Below are 13,793 nucleotides of genomic sequence, written 5' to 3' on the forward strand. Positions count from 1 at the left end.
TTAAATTTCAATGTTGTAGTCTACACTTTTGGAAGCTTCCGTAATTCTGTAAATTATTTATCAATTACTTAAAGAGTCTTCTATCTGGAGCGATGTCGCTCGAGATAAGTACGGAAGTTTAACTTACAGGCTGCTTCTGAGTTTTCGTTTGAAAATATGAAACGCTTCATCATGTCATATTTTTCATAGTTATCTATCATTTTTACTTGAAAAATCGGCATCAAATCAACACTAAAGGTGAAAATGTTTGACGAAAAAATTAAAACATGCAAAATAAATAATGTTACTTAAACAGGTGATGCAGAAGTCAACTCTAACATAAACACAAAAAGTCTAGTACTTCAGTTATTTTTGAAAATAACCATCAATCTTTATCAACCCCATCATACTCCATCATATCATCATCAACCAATCATACTTTATAGTCGAAAATACTTTGAAACTGACATTTTTTGAAGTCATTGCCGACTGATTTTCATTTAAAATAAAAAAATTATGTCTGTTTTTGACAAAACAGCTCGTTGTAGCAAAAAACTAAGCACGCCACTGGATTCTAGTCGAAAAAGTACCTTAATAACGTTTTTGATTTACTTTAATATTGTCCTAAACAAAAAAGTTATGAAAAATTTTGAAAATGGCCGAAATTTGAAAAACACTCTCTAGCGCTGTGGACTGAAAAAATATCGAAATAGGGTTTTTCGCCATTAATATTTTCTCAAAAATCGAGCTCTTGACATGTATGCTATTCTTTCCCTATCTAGTCGGAAAGTAGGATTTTCCTGTCAAAACACTCCATATCCGAACTCTCAGTACATGGCATTTTGAAATGAGGAATTTGATATGAGATTAATGAACAATTTAATATGAGAAAACTGTGAACAAGATGGGTGCTGCAATTACTCACAATTGAACAAAAACGGTTCCGCGAGAATGTTCCAAAAAAATGTTTCACGTGCACGAAAGGTGATGAAGGAAATTTTTGGGATGCAAGTGGGGATATTGATTATTTTCCTAAAGAAAAAACAATAAACGAAAAGAGGAGGATATTATGCAAATTTATTGCAGCGTTTGAGCAAAGAAATGAGCAAAAATTACACCAGACCACACTCCCCTCACCGCGATGTCCAAAATGAATCTATCGGGTTTCGAACATTTTCCTCGCCCACCCTATTCGCCAGATTTAATCCCCTCAGATTATTTTCTAAGTTTGAAAAGTTCCTTGGTGGAAAGAGTTATGTAACGAAGTGTTCAAGTTCGAAACTGATGCCTATTTTCAAACATTCGAATTTATTTATTATAAATAAGGTACAGAAACCATAGAACATCACAGGGAAATCTTAAGGGAGACTATGTAGAAAAAAATGTAATATTTTCCAAGATGTTTTTTTTATGTGTTAGGTCAGGTACTTCTGGGACTATTCTTGTACGTACATAGGTACTTATGCTCATCTGAAACCCAAAACTTAATGAATGAAATTTGTAAGTTATATTTACAGAAATTTTTACTAAGAACAAGATTTTTTTATTTGATATGAGATATATTATGACGATTTTATACGATAACGACAATTTACAACTCATCATTAACCACAAACTAAATTGTACCTCTTGGCCCCTTATGTTCACCGTTCTGATGAATCCAGAGCATTTCCAACCATCTATACTCATTGATATTATAAGTTTTTCTGATATCGTCAATCATTTCTTGGCTAAAATTTCGCCCTATAAAAACTTTAATTTTATGTGACTAAAAGTGCGTAATAAGCAAATAACTATCAAAATGTTCAAAACACAAATTAATTGTTCTCCAGCGGAATCAAATCCTTTCATTTCTGTCACCTGCATAGTACCGACGCCGGGTACTTAAGATGTTGCGACAAGCTCCATGCGGTTTTTCTCATTTTAGTTCTTCTGCTGTACAGTCTTACGGTGACTAGAGTTTCACTATGTACCGGTTAATGGTTCCGACCTACTACGTGCTCTTTATTTTATTGTACGGTGGTACCTCCGCCGTGGAGCGACCTTACGCGACCTTCCAACCTGGGGAGTATTTCGACCCTTTCACGGAAAACACGGTGGCGGAAACTCAGGCTGTTGTAGATGTACAACCCGCATTTGCATCAGGGAACATACATAAAACTTCTGCGAAACAGTCTAATAGGGTAGTACCACTGAAGCCTGCAGCTTCAGTTTTACATCCTACTCATCAGCACAGACAGTCAGGGGTACCTCCCCCGCCTAATGTCCTTTACGCAACCTTGAACCAGCCGAGACCACGATCTATAGGGCATACCAGTGGTACCGCTCAACAATTCAACCCTCAGTTATTCAATCCTATGGCATTTCTGGGAGAATTGGAAGCTTTAGCTAAGCAAGTGGATAAAATTAGGAGGCCGCGTTTGGAAAGTAGGAAGTTTGAGGTTCCTCAGCACCGTACTCAGTTACAGAAACCTCAGCTCACTCCGCACACTCAGCCTCAGTTAATTTTAAATCCTTTGGCGGCAATCGCGGAAAGAGCGCGGAAACAAAATATAAGGAGGATCATTCCCAATAAACCTATAACTCGAATTAGTACTCCTAAACCCCAATTGAGTGTGTCCAATAATAGATTTCCCTCGAGTGCTGATATAAGTGCTTTGCCTCTGACATTGCAAAAATTCTATCCTCCTCAAGACTCAAGCAAAGTTTTGAGTAGTACGAGTGCCGCGAGTGTTCAACCGAGTACTGTGATAGAGCCTCCGACTGCGGGTAGTAGTGACGTGCATACTCATCATCCAAGCTCTCATCATTCATCAAAGCATTCGGGTGAGTATCAAATAAGAGAATGAAGAATAAAAAAATGATGAATCTTCTCTAAGTTTGTGGATCTGAGTTCTATTTCAATATTTTTAACTTGATTTATTTTCATTCAGATCCGAATATTTCGTCTTGTTTTAAATTTTCGAGGGTTTCTTTTTATTGGTACCTTCCAAATTTGTGTTTGGAACGTAATTTTTTGAATACTATGACGTATTAGTACAACATACCGTGTACTCTTAGAGTCTAGTAGAGATGCGGACTGAAATTTTCATACCGAAGTTTGATGATGGCTTTTTTAAAATGAAACGTCGCACCCCTGCCAGCGAAAAAGCGTTATACAAGGTGTTTTTGAATATAGCGTCATAAATTCAACTACATATTCTAGGTTCTAACATTTAACGAAAATTTCGTATAAACATATATCGAAAGGCGGGTGTGAAAGATTGGTTGATAAAAATGTTTTTATTAATATTTTTGAAACTTTTCAAGGTAAATTAATGAAATTTTGTATTTATTATAATTTTTTGCTCAGTTTTTGAGTATTTATAGTTACACATTGACATTTTTACATTTTTCTAGGGCCGGGCATTAGAAGGAAATAGCACTTAAAAAGTACCTAAACTTTTTTGTACTCAACTTTGTTGATGAGTTTATAGAAAAAATACTAAATTTGAAGACTTTTACATAAAAAACGTACTCTTGTTGAAAGTCGATATCTGCAAGAGTTTTGGAGAAAATTGAGATTTAACAAATCGGTGAATACTATGTATGTTACTACCAATAACTATTGTATCAACAAATATTCATACTATGTGTGTAAGTATGTATGTTTTAAGTTTAGATTAAAAACCCTTTTTTTATTCGTTTTCTTTAGCAATAATTGTAATTAAACACTCTTTTGGTGGCAATGAAAATTCACCAAACTTTATTAATAAATGTTTTTATATACGGAAATGTCAAACATATTTTTTTTGTTTCATTTCAAGATCAACTTTGTTTTAAATTACATGTTTATTTTTTATTACATTTATTTGTTAAGTCTCCCTTTCTCGAAAATTGTTGAAAACTTCAACTCTCAAGTAGAGCACCTTTTTTATAGAAAAATCTTCATGTTTAATATTGCTCCTAGAAGATCGTCAATAAAATTAAGCATAAAGCAAAAGTTCCATTTTAAACCCTATTCCCTTGTATTATCCGAACCAGAAAACTAGTAATTTCTTCACGATGGTTCAAAAAGAGCAGAAAAAGTCATAATGAAGTAAAAAATTTCATTCAGTTATTTCGAAACGTTTCGTCAATATAAAAAAGTACCTTTCGGCATCAACTTTTCACACCCTGTATATCCAAAAACAAAGCGCGTATTGATATATGTTTATATGAAGTTTTCGTCATATTTTGGAACCTGAAATATGTTTTTGAATTTATACCATTGGGTTCAGAGATATCTTGTATAATAGGGAGGTATCTGAAAAGAGTTTCCCAGGTCTAGCAGAAAACTCCTTGGGTGGAGGGTATTACGGGCCCTTCTACTCGGTTTATTAATTTTTACCCTCACTCCGCTGAAAGTGATAAATAAATTATGTATATTCAAAAGGGCATGTAAATACTAAAAGTTATTTTTATCTGTGAAAGTTTGCGACAAAAATTGTTGTACATAAATGAAACTGTCCATCTTTGTCTTTTCTGATCTTAAATGGTTTATTTACGAGAGCGAGACCTTTTAGGAAGTTTGAAACTTGCTTAAAAAAATTAAATGTATTGCGAAGTTTTTATATCTTAAGTAATATGTTTACAGCTATCTCATTTACTGATTTGTTATGACAAGGATTATATGTATTTATTTATTTATTTAGAATAAATAATAATTAGGTATTCGTCATGGCAGTTCGTACCTAATATCCAATTTCTTTTATTCCTTTGCCCTTCATTTAAATCACTGTTCATAATATTTTTTAATGTAAGTATGAGGTTGAGTAGACCGTTAATTTGGGAATAAAAAATATTTCTAAAATTCAAGCAAATATATGATGTTTGTATGTAAAAAATATGGGATATTTCTTAGAATCTAAACACAGAGAAAATTTGTGCAAATGATCAGTGGTATAGCCATAAAAAAAACTACTAACATTTCGGATTGAATATTTTTTTGTAAAAGGCAGCATTTTGGAAGTACCGTTTTAACGCATTTCGATTTTTTTCGAATATTTCGTTAACCAAATGAAATCTTGCAACATACTTTTCAAATATTAGTTTACCCGTAAATATTAAAAATGTAGTCTTTTCAACTGACCTTCTAACTTATAGTTTATGAAATAGTAATGGTGACAGACAGCAATAGGAGCAGCTTGTGTATGGAAAATTGTATATTTAAGCTCCGGTTAAATTTTAAATTCGTCTTTATCCTATAGAGAACACGGCTATAATTTATGATAATGTCCTATTGTTAAATAAAAGCAAAAATATTTACCGATACGAACAAATCATATTGAATTGGGTTAAATATTTTTGAATTTAACTGTCAACTTCAGTAATGACAGAATAAGTGATATTTATTATGTAAATGACAGCGACAGTTAACACTTTTGACATTTAAAATGAAATTGGCCGGTAAATTACTGGATAAATAAATGGACAAGTAAATTAGTTTTTCTGCTGAAAATTTAAAGTTGTTTGGTAATTCACCGGCCAAATATTTGGACAAATAAAATACATTTTTTTAATCGCATATTTTAGTACCTTAAATGTTTGAAATTTTAAAACTTTTTTGTTGTATACAAAAACAGCATTGACAGCCAAACTTTAAACATTCCGCTATAATACAACAGAAAATCAATATTATAAAAATATTTAAAAAAAAAGATAAAATGTTCTTGCAAACTTTCGGATTTTGCCAAATATCTCTTGAATCGCTTAGAGTTTTTTTATTCTTTGGAAGATATTTTGTCGAGTAACTAATTGGGCAACTTGCATAACTGATACCAAACATTTTATAATTTCCGAGGCCTCAATCGTCAGTTTTAAATTTAGACCGCCCTATGGAAAAAATTGGAAATTGTGAGGAAAATTTTAAAGATGATTTTTGAAGATCATAAATTATGATTAAACCAAATTTTTTTCTATATTTAGCAACTCTCAGATTACTTGTATCACATACCTTTAAGGCGCTTTAGGTTCTGACAGCTTATTTATGAATGTCTTGAGTAGTAGAAGTCGTAGTAGTATGAAGACCGATGCTCTACTATAACGTCTTAAGATCTAGCTTTGACCCTCCAAACCAGCCCATCTCGTTCCATACGGGTTCCCGTCCACGCCATAAAACATCTCAAACGCTTTATGGAGGAGTTTATTCTATCTTATTCACGAGTTAAAAGTTTCTCCTGAAGGGGAAAGGCGGTTTGGAAAGCTCTGTGTTTAAGAGGTGTCCATATAATTCCACACTTCTAGGAAGTAGTAGATGGTCTGTTATTCTTGAAGTATTCTATATTTGACTACTATGGAAAAGAGGTTTGCCTATAAATAAGTACTGGAGAACACACAGTTAATATTATTTTTCAAATTGTTAGGTTTTTTTTATAAATAATCCTAATTAACAAATTGTAAATTCAGATTTGTTAAATCTTATTCCTAAATTGTTATTCGTTATTTTAGTTTTTTTTTGTAAGTTGGCACTTGTATTAATTAACAAAAATTGTACTTGTCATTGTTCAATAGATATCAGCTTCAAGCAGGCAATTTTTCACTAATTTTCCTCAATTATTACATGTGTTCTTTCATTATAAAATTACTGATTTAACTGATTTACACAGACAAAAAAGCGACTGCATCTCACAGATGTTTATTTAAAAGTTACTTTTTACCTAAAAGTAAACCAAACTTTGAGACCCATCCAGCATAAATTTAAGATACAATTTCAAATGCTAAAACGTCACTAGTTGAACACGCAATACGTCTGGGTTTATCTTTTTTTATTCAACACATCGGAGAGAGATGAAGCTAAGGTAAGCCTACTTAACTGACTTTTTTTCGAAGCAGTGCTTTCGGTTTCTATATATTATAGGCAACCAAAAATACATTTCTCATTGATCGTTTAAAATAAAGAAGGTTTGCGTGATATTTATGAAGAAGATGCAGGCACCAAACACTTGACAGAATCTACATAATGATGCTGCATTTTGAATTGAATCTTAATTGTATAGCTAAAACACAATCTAATTCAGAATAATATAGTTTCAGACCGGCTATGAGGAACCTTGAGACCCTTGCAAGAGCAAGAGCGAATTATGTCACGCTGAAAAATTCGCAAAAGGTCTTCATTATTTGATTCGCTTGTTAACTATTTAGTCACGGATTCCTCCATTTTGCCTCGGCAGTTTTACCGACGCACAGATTTATTTAAGCGACAAATTATTGCATTACAGGATGGTAATAAACCCATGCAGCACCAATTCTAAGAGTTTGCTCGGATATTAGAAATATTAGGCGAAAATGAAACAATGTATTATACTTTTTGCCACACAACATTCCATTTTCTCCGAAAAAAGCACCTCACTACGACCAAATAATTCCCAGAAAGCTGGGTAATTGCTTTTTAGCAACATTCGTTTTCTACACACTTTTTGACCTACGAAATAGAGGTTTTTTAAGCCACAAACCCGATTTTTACAAGAACCAGATTCCTCAGAAATGGCCGTAAAAAGCGAATGTATTTCTACTGGAACAATATCTGTATGGTGTTAAATAATAGTGCATTCATTTTTGTTCCAGTTGATAATGATACTCACGACTTAGCAAAAAGCTGATAGTTTTATAGGTGACTTAACATTTATGATTTGCTTGGCTGATCATTAGGTAATAGGGCGAAAGTGAGGAACCAGACTTCTGTGACTTTACTTTAGGATGTCGGCGGTTCCTGGTTTTTTGCGGTTTTTGTCCAGTTTTGAGAGGAAATGAGTATTGCGGTTATTTATTAAAATTTTGATCAGACAAGCGCATCGAAGTTACCACGATTTATTTTAAGAAAGCATTTAAATACAGCATTTGACTTAAATGGAGTTTGTTTCATTCGGTTTCTTGATACTTGCAGATTCGGGAGGTGGGCACGAACATAAAAAAGAACACCACAAATCTCATGGAGGAAAAGAGGACAAAGGCTACAAAGAGAATCTGCACCATTATGAGGCAGGGTACAAGAAACATGAAGATCACCAAAACAAATCGCAACGTGAGGGGGAAGGCGATTCACATCAGAAACATCACGATGAGGCCGAGCATTATAAAAAATTCCAAGAAGGTAGGGGTTAAATGTCTCATTTCAGTGCAGAAATGTGTTTAAACTTAATATTTAGCTAAAAAAATCCTAGCCTGAGAAAGAAAGTTTCCGTTGTACCAGTGTTAATTAGGCATATGAGGGATTTCCCTATATCAGGGGAAAAGCTGTTGAAGTTGCCGTGTAGACCTCTATTTTTTAAAATCACCATTTCAATGTGATTGACCTGGTTAATTACGTTCCACAGCTACGAAAAGAGATACACTATACAAAATTTCGGTTTTAAGACACGAACCTCTATTAACACTGAAAAACCCATCACCACATTTTATTGAAACATTTTTATGGAAGAAACTTCTTGCAGCTGAAAAATCTCGAAAATCTGGCAAATTCGGGGAGAAGAAAGGTCACAAACGAGGCCACAAAACCAAAGGCTATCACAACAAATTCCACAGAGACGAATACCACAGGGAGCACAAATATTATGACGATTTCCACAAAGAAGGATTCCATGAGAAAAATGGCAATAAGCAGTCTTACTACAAAAAGAAAAAAGGTAACATTTCTTGAACATACTGTACTCTTAATAGCTATTTTTCTCTTAATGCCCCCTCCTTTTTGTAGGTGGTTACAAGAAGGGCAGCAGTGGCAAATCAGGCAACGATCATGACAAACACGGAAAAAAAGGTTTCACCAAAAAAGGACGTCTGGAAGAAGAACATAAAGGGTTTTCAACAAAGGGAGGCAAGGAGAACCATCATGCTCACCATCGCGATTATCACAAGAAAGGGGGAGGTGCTAAGGGAAAGCATTACGGGTACAAAAGTGGGCACTGACCTTGGTATTGGGAAGGGGGATGGGAAAATCTTAAAAAGACTAGTCATTGGTCTGTTGTTACGTTAGGGCAGACTTACATGAACTTGTGTACCCATTGGTTCCATACTCAGAATGCCGATAAAAAATAATTATTTACATCCAATTTTTGTATTGTTTGGGCATGTTTTCTGATCAGTGCAAAGATAATGCAGAATAAGTTCATTATTTTGTCGCCAAATATTGATATGTTTTTATAGTTTTAAATGAGTTTAAAGTTATTTTTATACGTCTTTCTTGAACCTCGGTATTTTTAGAAAATGGCACCCTAGTAATCAATATTTGTGATTTGTTTTCCTATTTATTTACATCTAGACTCAGAAATACATCCTCAGCAGCTTAACATCATTTAAAAATAAGGGAGGAGATGATAATCTTTCTAACAAGACGCTTTGTAAGTGCTTACAAAAAAAAGCGCAAACAGAAAAGAGTACGAAATGGCCTGCCTACAAATCCGACGTTGCCAAATATCCAACTTCATGGCATACTCTGCTTTATATAGAACGCTTATCTATTTATAAAAGTCAATTTTTTTTCTTATTTTTGGGGGATTTTTTGCAGTAGGTACGTCAATAGAATACTTTTGATTTGGGACGAAATTGAATAGTGGTACATCTGAAATATTCTCTATAACAGTTTTTTGACAAAATGTAATTCATCTTGATAGTTATGAATTTAGAAGTGGTATGGCCTTTTCGAAAAAAAACCATTAGTCTCAGTATTGCCATTTTTCGATTTGTTACTATTCTTGAAAATTAGATCCCTATTTGCAAGCACTTCCGTGAAATTGTAATTTAGCATAAAACAAAAAACGGCCCCCACTTACATTATCTTCTATTGTGAATTTTATTGTTTCTGCGCACATTTTTCCCTCTATAAAGCTCAACAGAAAAAAGCCTTACTCAGTTGCTTAAAATATTTCAAAAAATGCAGTATGAACATTTTTTTACTTTATATTTACGCTATGGTTGCAGTTACTTTAATGCGATTTTCTCAGTATCGGCACCTTTGCCAAAACGGTTAAAAAACCACTGCGCTACAATCGCGCTGTTAAGTAACAGCGCTGTCACCACACAAGTGCAATAACAGTATTTTCAGTGACGTATTAATACCGCAAACACCCCCATTCTTATTAGCTTTTCTTGCAGAACGCATTTCACTTGACCCTATTTAATTTGGCAGGAAAACCTATATTTGTTGATGAGGCTTCAACAACTTTTATTCAGCTGAGTTTTTTTTCCTAGTTCTGATTTAAGTAAATAGGAAGAAGTAATTTCATGCTTCAAAAACCAGTGGTATAAGGAAACCATCGAAAAAAGTATATAGTGTATAGTGAAAGTATTATTATAACTGATTATAAAATAAGCTTTTCTTATTATAATCATGTTAATAGTTAACCGTACCTTAATGTTATAACGTATTATTGTGGTCTAGCGTGTTGGCTAAAACGAAATAAGGATTTAAGCAAGTTAAATTTGCATGTAATGGACCTATTTTTTCGTCGAAGTTGATAAATTCATTATAATGCTGGAAAACCATTCAATAAGCTTTTTGCATCTCTATTGATGCAAATTCCGGCAAAACCACAACCGTTTCGCTAACCAGCACGATATTTCCCAAAGCGCAAGCCATATATTGTTTTTATACGATGAAACTTTTCTTTAAAATAAATAATAATGTATTTATTTTGAAACGGTTTGTTTTAATTCAACCGCACAATCACCGAAATTGATCTACTTATTGTCGGGCCCAACCGCAAAGAATAATAATAATTAACCTGGTTTTGCACAATCCTCAGGTTAATAGTCAATGATTGTTTACCTAATAATAATTTCCGAAACTACTACAATTTAGTTATTTGGAAAATTGCCATAATCGTAGGTAATCTGAGGGAGTGACTAATTCCGAGTTGTGCGAACGACTTTTTTCGATGTTTCCAAATCGCTCTGCTGTATCACATTTTTGTACTATTTAAAGCCATAAAGGAGCCGATTTCAGACTATTAAACCATCAAGCGACGGTACCAATGAGGCGAGACTGAAAAAAAAATCTGTTTTGGTTACTGTCAATTCGTGGTCTACAAAATTTGATCTTTTACTGGTAAATAGCGAAATAGCTGACGATTTTTTAAAGTTTTTCACTTATCGGCAAATTTGACTTGATCGATTTTGATTGCATTTTTTGAAATTTTGATTAATATTGATTGAAGGCTCGTAATCATGGGACTCTTTTTTCTCGAGAAAAATCTTCAAAAAGGCGTCCGGCTTGTTATTCTCTAGACTGGGCACCACAGCGTGTACCCACTAAAAACCTCGGGAATTTCTGTCCAAATCTGTATTGATGGAGAGGAATTCACGCAGTTGTGTGTTTGCAACTCGTTTAAAGTTTAAATATTGAAATTAACCATTTTTAGCAAAGTAACAAAATCCAACTAGTGACAAAGGAAATAGAGTCGGATTTAAGTGAGGTTAGATTTATTTGTTTATGTACGAGAAAACGTCGAAGAACATATCATAGACATACGAGCTGGGTGTCAAACAATTCGAAAACCTTCTAGACTTAATATTTTTTAAAACGCACGGTATAAAATGTTACTCACATAATTTTATTTCTTGGTGTTAAAGAACAACCATAGTAACGCTAAGTTAGTAAACGAAACTAATAATGTACAATTCAGTCGCAGTCACTTTTAAAGTTTAAATAATTTCATACTAACTATGATATTTAAACAAACAAGACTAAATGATTAAAAATTAAGAAACACGAGCCAGCCATCAACACAAATTCGTTAGCAATAACAGAATGTGGAGTACCAATATGGCCGACTTACGTCGCACTTTTCATTGGCGCGAAATTGCATATTCCTCGTTCTGCCTGTTTTATGACCTAAGGTTTGAAGGAAGCCCAGATTTCTAGGCCTGAAATAAATCTATCAGTCCTCTAGCCCTTGTCTTCTAGATGTGTCCATCTTTCCTGCCATTTCCGAATGGTCGTTGTTCTGGCAGTCCTTCTGTCTGGCTCCTGCACCATCGGAATGCGTTGCCTCTTCCAGCAAGAGATCAATATGGGAAGTGACCACTGATACTTGCAATAATTCCAGGGGCACTGTGCGATACGCAGATACAGGGTGTCTTTGTTCGAGGGCCAATTAGAAGTATTCAGAGAATTACGAAAGCTGAAAAATCACAAATTTGGTTTACAGCCATTTGAGCCCAAGATCTATTACTTGGAGATATATTCAAGATGGCGACACTTCCGGAAGTATCGGAAATTAAGAGTAATTTTGTTGTTTTAAATACAATAATTATGTTTTTTATTTTTTTTATGATTCTAAAGTAAATTTCAAGTCAATTTTATACAATATACTGCTAACTTAATATGTCGACTTTCGGAGATAAAACTTGATTTATATCAACATTTGTCCAAATTTTCAGTGTAAAAAAACTTCGGGTCCATATTACTTTAAGGCACAAAAAAAATGATTTCTTCTTTAAAATAATGACTTCATTGATATCGTAATACGTGATACTTTACAAAAAATTGCGAATTTTTTATTTTCCATATAAGTATTTGGGAGTTTTCTAGATTATGGAGTGAATAAGAGTATTGGGTCGTAAGAAATAAAATAAAAAGACAATTGAATAATCAGGAAAATAATATAATGAAACCTAACCTAACCTAATCATAGCCGAACTAAATTAACTTAACCAAACCATTCTTATCCAAACACGAACAAACATATATAATAACATAATTGAATAACAATTAAAATACATATGGTGGGTTAGGCTAGATTAGGTTTTATTGTAATATTTATTATATTTATCAACTGTTTTTTTGTTTTATTTTACCTTTCCCATATAAATATATATGTATATACCCCTATTCACTCTATGGTTCCAAAAGCTTGCTGGATCGAAAATAAGTTAAAAAATTATCCATTTTTGTAAAGAATCACGAAGAAATTTTTTCGAAGAAAGAATCATTAATTTTTGTTAGGTTAAAGTAAAATGTAACCAAAATTTGTTGTAGTGGGTAGGTTTCTATAAAGGTAGAAAAATAAAATTTTACCAATAAAAAACTAAAACATTGCACTTCATTCTCCTCAATTTTAATTTTGAAAAGCATCTACAAGGTGGTCTGCAAAATAAATTCAACTAGTAACATTTTCCTCTTACATTAAAAATTTTTCGAGTTATTTAAGTTTAAAATTTGAAAAAAAAAAAATATATATATATATATATATATATATATATATATATATATATATATACAGGGTGTCCGTTTTAGGAGCTCAACCATCGGGATCTCGGTTATTTGAATAGATACGAGGTCGGTTAAATTAAGGCAAAGTTGCACATTTTTGAGCTTTGTAAGATGCCGTTTGAAGAATTATAAAATTTCCATTATTTCCGGAAATATCCGGGAAAATAGGAAATTTCGAAAAAAGGTTTTTATTTTTTCTGGACTCTTTTGAAGAGATAATTGAAAATGGCTGGTACATTTTCGTAATCATTTTTTCTCTTCGACAACATGACAGTGCGAAATTTGAAATCCGACATTTCGATTTTCCGAAACTATCATCGACTTTATTTTTTCTTATTTTTTATTATATTTTATTCTTTTTTTAATTATATGTTCGATTTGGAAGAAAAAAAGTCTCTTGACTTTTTTCCGTAAGACGCACTGTTTTCGAGTAAATAAATAAAAAACATTCTAGCTAAATTTTTTCATTATTTTTTATTATTCTTAAGAGAAGAAATACTTGTATGAGTATATGAATTTTTTTGTTGTCTAATTGCCTGTTTGGTAGTCAAATTGTCGACATTTTACTAGTCACCAACACCGTTTATTT

General features: G+C 33.0%; 1 protein-coding gene across 1 annotated transcript; it reads left to right on the forward strand.

The window, feature by feature from the left end:
- The first annotated feature begins 1,929 nt into the window (after nucleotides 1-1,929).
- LOC136344319 (uncharacterized) lies at nucleotides 1,930-10,582 on the forward strand. Its single transcript, XM_066291647.1, has 4 exons — nucleotides 1,930-2,805; nucleotides 7,883-8,089; nucleotides 8,430-8,621; nucleotides 8,690-10,582. Exons 1-4 carry the CDS (start codon nucleotides 1,947-1,949, stop codon nucleotides 8,899-8,901), a joined length of 1,470 nt encoding a protein of 489 aa, XP_066147744.1. The 5' UTR covers nucleotides 1,930-1,946; the 3' UTR covers nucleotides 8,902-10,582.
- The last annotated feature ends 3,211 nt before the right edge of the window (nucleotides 10,583-13,793 follow it).

The sequence above is a fragment of the Euwallacea fornicatus genome, chromosome 2, assembly GCF_040115645.1.
Source record: "Euwallacea fornicatus isolate EFF26 chromosome 2, ASM4011564v1, whole genome shotgun sequence".
Classification (NCBI taxonomy): domain Eukaryota; kingdom Metazoa; phylum Arthropoda; class Insecta; order Coleoptera; family Curculionidae; genus Euwallacea; species Euwallacea fornicatus.

Coding starts and splice junctions, on each gene's coding strand:
- LOC136344319 (XM_066291647.1), top strand. CDS start 1,947: ATGTACCGGTTAATGGTTCCGACCTACTACGTGCTCTTTATTTTATTG. Junction 2,806..7,882: donor TCATTCATCAAAGCATTCGG/GTGAGTATCAAA, acceptor TGATACTTGCAG/ATTCGGGAGGTGGGCACGAA. Junction 8,622..8,689: donor TTACTACAAAAAGAAAAAAG/GTAACATTTCTT, acceptor TCCTTTTTGTAG/GTGGTTACAAGAAGGGCAGC.